An 11565-nucleotide genomic window follows, 5' to 3' on the forward strand; every position below is an offset into this window, starting at 1 on the left:
TTTTGGAAAATTTTTACTTAAATGACATGCAGCATAAATGAAGAAAAACCTGAGTAAGAAAACTATAAGATAAGCATCATTTAATAGCATTCTTATCAGTTATTAAATCAATAATTAATCAGTAATTTTGAGTACTATAGCTATTTTAACTATGTTCTTCTGGTTATTTGGTTTAATGTTCTGAAATATTTTCTTAGACTATTTTATCAATATATTTGTACCTTTTGTTAGTATTTCTTTGACATGTAACTACAACTATAGATGAGTCATCCTTCCTTTTTTTTTTTTTTTTTTGAGAAGGAGTTTTGCTCTTGTTGCCCAGACTGGAGTGCAATGGCACGATCTCAGCTCACTGCAACCTCCACCCCCTGGGTTCAAGCGATTCTCCTGCCTCAACCTCCCAAGTAGCTGGGATTACAGGCACCTGCCGCCACGCCTGTCTAATTTTGTATTTTTAGTAGAGACAGTGTTTCTCCATGTTGGTCAGGCTGGTCTCGAACTCCTACCTCAGGTGATCCGCCCCCCCCGACCCCCCGCGCCCCGCTGCCTCCCAAAGTGCTGGGATTACAGGTGTGAGCCACTGTGCCTGGCTGATGAGTCATCCTTTCAAGGTATATTTTAGATTATGAATATGTCCATGTGATATGATTTCTTTCTGTTTTCTTTTCTGTCTTTCTGTTTTTTTTGTTTGTTTTTTTGTTTTTTTGAGATGGAGTTTTTCTCTTGTCGCCCAGGCTGGAGTGCAGTGGCATGATCTCAGCTCACTGCAGCCTCCACCTCCCGGGTTCAAGTGATTCTCCTGCCTCCACCTCCTGAGTAGCTGGCACTACAGGTGCACGCCACTATGCCTTGCTAATTTTTTTGTATTATTAGTAGAGATGGGGTTTTGCTATGTTGGCCAGACTGGTCTTGAACTTCTGACCTCAGGTGCTCCACCTGCCCCAGCCTCCCAAAGTGCTGGGATTCCAGGTGTGAGCCACCACACCTAGCCCCATGTGATAGGATTTCTTAGATTAGCTTCACAATAAGCAGTCCAGAATAGGGGTGATGGTAAGTGGATTGGAGTATAAACTAGATTTGTCCTTCTGTGTTTCAAAATGTCTGTAATAAAAAGAAAACAAGGGAAAAGCTGTATATGATATTAAGTTATATTTAGATCCTTACTTTTATTTGTTTACATTTAAAAATGTCTTTAAGAATTTCATCTTGGTTCCTAGATAAAATTATATCAATTATCCTTCATCTCATATACAACATTTAGCCTAAATTTTAAAATATTTTATCCCAGAGATTTTTCACCAGAAAATAAATATGGCTTATGTTCTTGTTTTTAGGCTCCTCTTCAATGAAATACCATTAATTTGTTAAGTTTCTACTATATTTCAGGTTATCCTGCTCGATGGGAATAGAATAATGAATGGGAGATATGGTCACTGTATTTAAGGGGAAAAAAGTATAGGCTTTTCTATATTCTCTTTAGATTGGTGGTATCCCATCTTTCACAGTGCCTATCTAGCATTGTACTAATTGTAACTATTTCTTGAAAGAATAAAGGAATATTTTAGTTATATTAATGATCCTTGTAAAATGTGTTTTAATGGAACTTTCTTGTTTAGTTTTATGTACTCTGAGAAGAAATGACACTGAAAAACCAATAGGCTTCAATTTATTTCCTTATCCTCTGTCTCTTGCACTCTTGAGTTGTCAAAGAAAAGTCTGGCGACATTACTTTTCAAAGGAACTTTTAAATCGGTGTTCACTTAATAAATCTTTGTTTATTTTTTAACTTTTTCCAAACTAGGCAAAATATAAGTAAAAGAGGATTTAATTACTTATTTATTGTTTTAGCTTTCTAATGGAATCCCTATAGAAAGTTGGTTTATGGATAAAAATGACAATGAACTCCTAAAATTGATTCCATTCCTGGAGAAGCTTGTAGAACTGGTAAGTATAGCTTATCTTTTTCTGTTGTGCTTTTGTTAGTTCAACTATATTGAAATAAATCTTTTTAAATGTCTTTGCTTTGTGTGTACTGACTTACAAAGTCAACTGTGAGCCAGGTCACAGGTGCCATCATAGGTGCCTGTAGTGCCAGCTACTTTAGAGTCTGAGGCAAGAGGATTGATTGAGCCTAGGAATTTGAGGTCATACTAGGCAACATAGTGAGACTCCAGCTCTTTAAAAAATAATAATGATGATGATAAAGTCATCTGTCATGGGAGATAAGGGCAAAGGTTGAAAAAGATTATGTGCATTTTCAAACTTTTTTGTTTTTTGAGGCAGGGTCTCGTTCTGTCACCCAGGCTGCAGTGTAGTAACATAATACTAACTCATAGCAGCCTTGACTTCCTGGGCTCAGTCAGTCCTCCTGGCTCAGCCTCCGGGGTAACTGGGACTATAGGCATGTGCCACCAAGCCTGGCTAATTTTTGTGTTTTTTTTGTAGAGATGGGATTTTACCATGTTGCCCAGGCTGGTCTCAAACTCATGGGCTCAAACTATCTGCCCATCTCAGCCTCCCATAATGCTGGGATTACAGGTGTGAGCCACCATGCCCAGCCACATTTTCAGGCTTTATATATTATATTAAAATTATGCTTATCAGTATTTAAGAATGTATAGATTGAGTGTCTTTACTATTTCAGTGGTCTTTCTCTTACAAGTTGCTAAGCAGTTGTGTTAGAAATAACATTAAATTGGCCGGGCGTGGTGGCTCATGCCTGTAATCCCAGCACTTTGAGAGGCCGAGGCAGGTGGATCACTTGAGGTCAGGAGATCAAGACCAGCCTGGCCAACATGGTGAAACCCCCTCTCTACTAAAAATACAAAAATGAGCTGGGTGTGGTGGTGGGCGCCTCTAATCCCAGCTACTCTAGAGGCTGAGGTAGGAGAATCACTTGAACCTGGGAGGCGGAGGTTGCAGTGAGCTGAGATCGCGCCACTGCACTCCAGCCTGGGCGACAGTGAGACTTCGTTTCAAAACAAAACAAACAAAAAAACATTAAATTTTTCATTTTGGTATTATAATTCACATCTAGAATTAATGCTTATGCCACTGAAATTTTATTCTGGGAATTCTATTTCTATATCACATGGAACACTTAGCTTTAAAGACCTATGTAGATAGTAGAATTCCCTTTTACCTATCTTGGTTTGGCCTCTATTGCTTAATGAAACTTTGGCGGAGTGTAGTGGTACACACCTTTTTAATCCCACTGGTTTTGTTTGTTTGTTTGTTTGGGACAGGGTCTTAACGCTTTCGCCCAGGCTGGAGTGCAGTGGCGTGATCTCAGCTCACTGCAGCCTCCGCCTCCCGGGTTCAAGCGATTGTCGTGCCTCAGCCTTCTAAGTAGCTGGGATTACTGGCGCCCGCCACCATGCCTGGCTAATTTTTTGTATTTTTAGTAGAGACTGGGTTTCCCCACATTGGCCAGGCTGGTCTTTGAACTCCTGACCTCAGGTAATCTACCTGCCTTGGCCTCCCAAAGTGCTGGGATTACAGGCGTGAGCCACTGTACCCAGCAGTAATCCCACCATTTTGGAAGGCTAAGGTGGGAGGATTGCTTGAGGCCAGGAGTTTGAGAGTAGCCAGGGCAACATAATGAGACCTCATCTTTACATACACACACATACATACATAAGCAAGCAAGCAAGCTGGGCATTGTGATATGTGCCTATAATTCCAGCTACTCAGGAGGCTGAAGTGGGAGGATTGCTTGAGCCCAGAAGTTTGAGGCTCCAGTGAACCAGGATTGTGCCACCGCATTCCAGCCTGGGTGAAAGAGCAAGAGCCTGTCCATTCATTCATTTATAAATAAACAAATCTTGGGAGGCCAAGGTGGGCAGATCACCTGAGGTCAGGAGTTGAAGACCAGCCTGGCCAACATGGTGAAACCCCGCCTCTACAAAATTCACAAAAAAATTAGCCAGACATGGTGGCTGGCATCTGTAGTCCCAGCTCCTTGGGAAGCTGAGGCACAAGAATTGCTTGAACCCAGGAGGTAGAGGTTGCAGTGAGCTGAGATTGTGCCATTGCACTCCAGCCTAAGCAACAGAGCAGGACTCTGTCTCAAAAAATAAAAATTAAAAAAAAAAAAAAACTTCAATGACAATTTTTAAAAATCTAAATTTAACTGCATCTGTGTAGTGTTTCCGTTTGGCAAACAAAATATGTCATAAAATAAAAACTGGTATGTTTTCTCTGCAAGGTAAGAATATCTATGTTATGAGGATCATATCTTTGAAATTATATGCCTTTTTAAAAATTGTCTTTTTTCCACACAGAATGAAGATGTTCGACCACACATCAGAGACAGATTTCGCTTGCATGATTTGCTGCCCCCAGATTAAGTACAAAGACTTGTCAAATCACTGAAGGGGGAGAGAATGCAGGACCCTTTTGGACTAAGACAAAAACATTGCCATTACTGTTGAAATTTTGCATTTTTGTACCCCGTCTTGCTTTTCTTATCTTTGGTGCCCAATAATAATCAAGGGTTACAGAAAGAGACTTTATCTATCTCAGATCGAATACATATAGTAGGTAGGCTAAAACAGAAGAGTCTTTAGAACTAGTGCAACTCCAGTGAAATTTTTTTATGTACAGGACATCTGCAGTTTATAAAGAATTCTGTTTCTGCCACCAGCAGTTTGACCTGTAGTCACACAGGATTTTATGATAATAACAGAGATGAAAATGGACTTTTATTTTCTCTCTGTTTGGTGCTCTAAGTGGGTTTGTAGCCACTTTTCTGTTACTTTATGATTCTCATTTCAACAGGAATGGCCAGTAAAAGTTGTTTTATTTTTCCTGTTAAGGTTTATAACCTTTTTACATTTTTGACCTGTATTAGATTAGAATTTCATTATGCATTCCGTTTAGTTGAGGCGCTTCATAGTTTTCTGGAGATAGTCAGTTTTTAGTTTTTTATTATACATTTGAATGGCCGTTTTCCTGCTTTGTCTGCCTGCACATTGTATATTTGTTTAAAAATATTCTCTACTTTTAGTCCATGTAAGTTTCATTTAGAAAGACATGCATTTATATTTTGTTTCTGTAATATTCTACTGTAGGTGAAATCTTTTCAAAAATCAAGAGACTGGGTAGATAAGAATATATGAATGACTAATATACAAAAGATTTAAACCATTGTGATGGCGTATATTCTCAAATGGTAATATCTTGCAATGGCACACAGATTTAATGGATAAAGGTATACCTCAGACTTCACTGTGCTCACAAATCTTTGAGGAGAAAGTTTGGTCACCTGTTTGGCTTGATTTAGTTACTGCTGCCTTTGGTTTTCTCCAGGAATGAAGTATTCAGCACAGTGACTCAGTATTTTTAGTTATTTTGCATGGGCTGGTAGTACCTCTGTTATGCCCTCAGTTACAATCAATTTAAAACTGTGTAACAGTCTTGGTACCTAACAGTAGCTATGCATAATCCTGTGGCACAGTACACTCCCAAGCCACCAATGCAGTTAATATGCTCTCATAGTGGTTTTTCTATGCTATATGAAAATAGTCTTCAAGCCTTGGTTCTCTAATGCAGCTACCACAAGAGGTTGATATTTTTATAGTGGCGTGTAATCTCCTTTTCGGGAGGCTTTTTATGGAAGGTAGAATTTGTAAAAGTTCGTATGCTTTGCCTCTCAACTGCATTAACATGCCACAGGCTCAGACTGTTTTTGTGTAAAGGATGTCAAAGAACGGCACTTTTTCTAAAGAGAAGTTTGATATTTTGTATGCTTGTTAAGAAAGTACAGTATTGGAAATTAAAGGTGGACAACTGATAATTGAGGAGTATGTCAATTAATTTTTTATGTATATTACCTGTTTACTTGTACAACTTACTGTACAAATTACATGCAGCTTCATTTTCAAATGAATCCTTAAAATAAGGAAATCTTTTTAGGAAAACATTTAATTTTTGTATTTTTGATTTTAAAGGCATGAGTTATGTCAATTTTCAGTGTATTAATGAAGATTTTAACTTTTCATCAGGTTGAGTGTTTTCTTACTATATTATCTGTTGTGTATGTAGTTAGCATATTGTGTCACTGAACTGTTTAAAAATCTAGCATGTAGAGCAAGCCTGTTTTGTGGAAAATCCTTATTCATTAAAAAAATAATCATGGCAGATTTTCTGCAAAAAAAAAAGCAAAAGCATTTGCAATTCAGAATACTGATTTTTTTAATTTTATTTAAAGAAAGGTATTTTGCTTGCAGGAAAAAAATACTACAGATTCATTTTAATGAGAATCTTTGAAATGTATTTATCTTTAGGGCATCTGGGCATCTTTATGCTGTTTGTCTTCTGTCTTTCTTGAAATAAAATGTACATACGTTACCTTAACATATGCTCTTGCTCAAAATTGTGAACCTAGTTACATTTCTCCCTGCTCCCTTCCTTTTTGTGCTCAAACAGCGAAACCCAAAATTTATGTAAGATCTGAACTTTCAGCATGCATTCTGTTTGCTGAAAGATTTCCTGATTTAGTGCATTCTCAAAGGGCTTTCCCATAATCTAAAGGGAAATGTAAGCACCTATTCTCTTGTGCCTGTGGGCACTTCAATAATAAAAACCAACTTTTTAAACTAGTCATCTTTTATCAATGATAAAGTTGTTTTCAGTCCCACGCTAGGAGAGTTCTTTTAAGTCAGCTGATCAAGCATAAGATGCTTCCGTAAAGAAATAAACTAAGAAAATTTTATATGGCTTGAGAAAATTTCTTGAGGCCAAATTAATATTTTTTTCTTCATTACTTTGAGTCATTTTAAATTTGTTAATACAAAATTTAAGATAATTTACAGAGACAATTTAGCCAGCTTCCTTCCACCTTAATATAATGTCTTGTCTTCCCTTTATCCTCTCTTTTCTTTATCTGTTGGTAGACATAAAAAATTTCCATTTAGTTAATCAGAGATGTATATTTTTTAAATTGAAATGTGCCCAGCCCCTTCAGCTCACACAGGAAACATGAACTCAAAAAACTTGACTAGTAAATGCAGGAGAGGTGGATACCTGATGAGATACAGCGAAAGTGACCTGTATACACATTACAACTCTGGAGTACATATTAAAGTCATGCTATTTCCAGTGGTAAATGTCTGGCTTTTAAGACATTCTTTTAAATATTTGTATCATTGTTAGGATGTTTTAATCAGTTGTTTTTTAATTCCATGTAATATATGTAGCCCTCATCAGATTTATATCACCGTATTTCTCCTTGTGTCCTAAGAGAATTGATGACAATTCGTAACCGTAAATTGTTTTATATTAGCTAGTATGTATATTTATTTTTACCCAATGGCTTTATCTGTTTCCCAAAATTTGTTTGGGATTTGTTAAAAGCATTGTGTAACTTCTATAAACGGCTATTTTCTTGTAACTGTCAGTGAAATGAATGTGTACATTGTTTTTTTTTTTTTTTTTTGTATTTCTCTGGGTTTTTTTTTTTTTTTTTTTTTTTTTTTTCTCCAAGGGTTAACAGAATGGTTTTTTAAAAAAATTATCTTTGGCCAATGACTTTTTCAGCTAGATCTTACTTTCATTCAACCTTCTAAAGAAGTTCGTTTCTCATTGTTTTGTTCCGTCAACTTGCCTGAAAGAGACTTCATCTCATCAATGAAGAAAGCATTTCATTATTCCTACAAATCTTTCCTGCGAGCACAGAATTCTTCATAAGGACCAGATCTCTTTCATGTCTGTGTCAATCACATAAAGCTAAAATGTAAAGGACATTGAAGCCTTTATTTAATTGTACTAATATGATGGTGTTATATACTACATCATTAGCTAGTTAAGGTTTTCTGACCTGACTTCTCTTTGTCTTCCTAGGTATTTATTTGTTATCTCTTTTAATCTTGTGTATCTAAATTAACTTAGTTAATAGTTACCCACCGAATAACTATGCCAAGCAACTAGTAAAGAATGTTTATTTTATTTCCCCTTATAGGGGAAGAGTGGACTGGGAACAAAAATGTATGGGCCAAAAGGCCTTAGGGTTGTCATTCATTCACTTTCTTATTCCTCTTATGAGCTATAATTGAGTATAGTATTTTTTTAGTGGTGATGTGCTTATGTCATTACTTCTCGTGTCTTCCCCTGAGTTGAAAGCCTACGACGAACCTGTATAAAATACATTTAAGAATTTTCATAATACGAACCACAAAACTGGGTATCTTATATTGAAATGCTACTTAAGTTATTATTGGAATCCAAGTCTCACTAATTAGGATACATTTTTATAAAATGTTTCTCTGTATCTTGAATTGAAATTACTTGCCCAGAGGTGAGAGTTCTGGGGGTATAACATGATTTGAGATCTTTTTTAAAAAAGGGTGGGGTGGGGAGGAGAGAGTGACAAGTTTATACTAGTTTATGCTTTTGATATTAGTATTTTAAGATACATCAGTTGGTTCCTAAACCTGACCATTAGAATTACTCTGAGGAGCTCTTAAAATAGATTTCTGGGGCCTACCCCTGGAAAATTGTCTCACTGGATCTCGAGAGGGGCCTGAGAGTTCTGGCTTTTTTGGTTGGTTGGTTGGTTTTTCTTTTTTTTTTTTCTTTAAAGCTCTCCTGGTGATTCTAATAGCCAGTATTGGGAAATCAGTGTATTAGCTAAATGTGACACTGGTTTGAGAGTAGGCAACAGAATTAAAGTTTACCAGATATCTCTTTGTGGTAGAGTTTTTTTTTTTTTTTCTTTTTGTTTTTTTTTTTTTAACTGGGACCAGATTTCACAGAACTTATTCAAGATACATGGAGGAATAATAAAGAAGATTGAGGCTACTGCTCATTATCATTTTTGTCTTTCATACTTTTTTAAGGGTTTGCATTTCTAGGACTTGGAATAGTTGACCATATACATAGCTAAAGGACATGTCCCTGAATGAGACCATTATATATATTACCTGTAAAATATTTCACTATTTTTTTATTTTATAAATCTTTGTAGAAATAAGCAATGAAATACTACTTTCATCTTTTGAAATGGGATTTTTCAAGGCAGTGTCCTTTTGGCATTAAGGTAGGGGGGAGTTAATATTCTCTCTGCCTGTTTCCACGTGAATCAATATAAAGTCATGGACATTTGAAAATCTCTTAATTTCTTCTTATTTACTATGCAGTATAGCCGTGAACAAGTAATGTAGATTTAGTTTTCTCATCTTCAAATGCCCTGATCACCCTACCTCACAGGGTTGTTGTGGGGATAAATAAAACTTTTATGGAAGCACTTCTCTTTGATGATATTTTATCAGCCATCAGAAACAATATAATTTCTAACAACATTTTTGTACAGTGTTTTTTTTTTGTTTAGAAGAATATAATTTTTTTTCACATTACTTTCCCTTTTGATGTTGAAAAACAAAGGAAATTGAGACTTGGAGAAAGCTGTGACCCAAGACTGCAGTTCCTCTGGGAGACTTGAATTTAGTTATCACCATCATACTCTATTTCCCAGTGCCTTGGCATTTTGTATGATTATGTTTGTACATGAATACAAAGGTTTCTCAAGTTTATAAGTCTATTTAGCCAACAAAATGTTCTTATAAAATGTAAGGAATATACAGTGGTACAAACGACCTACAGGTAATAATTCATTTTAAATGAAGAAAATTTCAAGTTCTAGGTGTACCTCTTTATTTTATAGTGTTTTCCAAAGATCACAGAGCTAGGACTAGAATGTAGGTCTCTTAATTACCATTACAGTGATGATTTTAGAAGGAAGGACATTATCACTGGAACTACTACGAGCAGAGGTGAAAAACACTTGAAGATACCAACCAGAATAAAAGGGGTTGGTTTTGAAAAGGAGAGATGAGATGGCAACAGCGAACCAGATTATAGTGTGCTAAGATGAGGAATATAGTCGTATGAGCTAAAATAATGAGCCAATGTAACTATAGCATAGTAGTGCTCTGGTCCCACACTAGTTTCTCTGATGAGACTTTGTGATAGCTATTTTCCCTAAGCTCCAAAGGAGTTTGATACGCACAGTTTTGAAAGCCACTTGAGAAGTAAGTGATTGCACTATAACATTCTAATTCAGGCAGATAGTTGAGAGCATGGTCAATGAAAGCATGAAGTTCAGAATCAAAATTGAATTCAAGTCCCTGAAAACCCAGCCACTTACTAAGCCAGAGGGTTGTTACCTACCTTTCAGAATTACAAGGATCAAATGAAATGTCAGAAGCATGCTATAAACCATAAAGCAATATACAAGTAACATAAATGGAGATGTTAAAGCAGGTAGTTCTCAAGGAGGGACGAGAACTCTATATGGGGCTCTGAGAGATGTTTGAAGCCAGAAGGCAGGAATAAGCAGTAGGATCAGGATATTGTAATACCACAGGACCACGGATGTCAGGGAGGGTTTTTAAGAAAGAGCAGTGGGTTGCATTTTTTAAAAGACCCATTAGGCCGGTCGGGGTGGCTCACGCCTATTATCCCAGCACTTTGGGAGGCTGAAGTGGGCAGATCACTTGAGGTCAGGAGTTGAGACCAGCCTGGACAACATGGTGAAACCCCATCTCTTCTAAAAATACAAAAATTAGCCGGGCATGTTAGTGCACGCCTGTAGTCCCAGCTACTTGGAAGGCTGAGGCAGGAGAATCGCTTGAACCCAGGAGGCAGAGATTGCAGTGAGCCAAGATTGCGCCACTGCAGTCCAGCCTGGGTGACAGAGACTCTGTCTCAAAAAAAACCACTACTATGTATTAGGCACTATGCCAGGCTCTGTGAATGGTCTAGAAGGTGGCAAAACAGACAATGCCTTAAAATCTTAAACTTAAAATCTACCAGTAGAGAAAGTCAAGATCCTTAAAATATTTGTTAAAGGGCTAAAGCTAGGCTTGGTTGTGGGGAGAGGAGGCTCAGTTAGGGGAGTAAATGATCAGGTGTGTATTTTAAAAGATCGCTTTGGAAATAACAGTGGGTGGGTGGGAGGCCAGTTAGAAGTTACGTAACTGTCCATGCAAAGTATTCCCTTTCTCTAAGACAGTTAATGCACTGGATGATAGCATCATAGTGGACAGTCAGGTCAGAAGATTGTTAAGGTTCTGGGGAGAACCTCTGGGCTTGTGTGGTTTACTGAGAGCTTACTAACCATGTGGATTTTAGGCACTCCCTGAGGAAGGCATGTTTTTTCCGCTGGCCAGATAGGAATGGGAAGGTACTCTAGGATTTTACAGCACTCTGTAAGAGTAAGTATGGAAAGGCCAGGCGCGGTGGCTCAAGCCTGTAATCCCAGCACTTTGGGAGGCCGAGGCGGGCGGATCACAAGGTCAGGAGATCGAGACCACAGTGAAACCCCGTCTCTACTAAAAATACAAAAAATTAGCCGGGCGCGGTGGCGGGCGCCTGTAGTCCCAGCTACTCAGGAGGCTGAGGCAGGAGAATGGCGGGAACCCGGGAGGCGGAGCTTGCAGTGAGCCGAGATCGCGCCACTGCACTCCAGCCTGGGCAACAGCGTGAGACTCCGTCTCAAAAAAAAAAAAAAAAAAAAGAGTAAGTATGGAAAAATATATGGAAGTTGAATGGAGACAGTTTCATGTC

At 37.7% G+C, this 11565-nt stretch overlaps 1 protein-coding gene across 16 annotated transcripts in view; it reads left to right on the top strand.

The window, feature by feature from the left end:
- Positions 1-9244, top strand: part of CTDSPL2 (CTD small phosphatase like 2) — a 110569-nt gene extending 101325 nt beyond the window's left edge. For 6 of the 16 annotated variants that reach the window (XR_012414923.1, XR_012414924.1, XR_012414925.1 and 3 more), the window contains exons 14-15: positions 1849-1944; positions 4284-5797. Coding sequence is in view for 4 of the 16 variants with exons in the window: in XM_005559393.4 (XP_005559450.1) it covers positions 1849-1944; positions 4284-4349 (162 nt within the window). In the remaining 12 variants the exon portion in view is untranslated. Of the gene's footprint in view, positions 1-1848; positions 1945-4283 lie in introns of all 16 variants that reach the window. The other 10 variants (XR_012414918.1, XR_012414921.1, XR_012414919.1 and 7 more) reach the window with 3 other exon arrangements.
- The last annotated feature ends 2321 nt before the right edge of the window (positions 9245-11565 follow it).

The sequence above is a fragment of the Macaca fascicularis genome, chromosome 7, assembly GCF_037993035.2.
Source record: "Macaca fascicularis isolate 582-1 chromosome 7, T2T-MFA8v1.1".
Classification (NCBI taxonomy): Eukaryota; Metazoa; Chordata; class Mammalia; order Primates; family Cercopithecidae; genus Macaca; species Macaca fascicularis.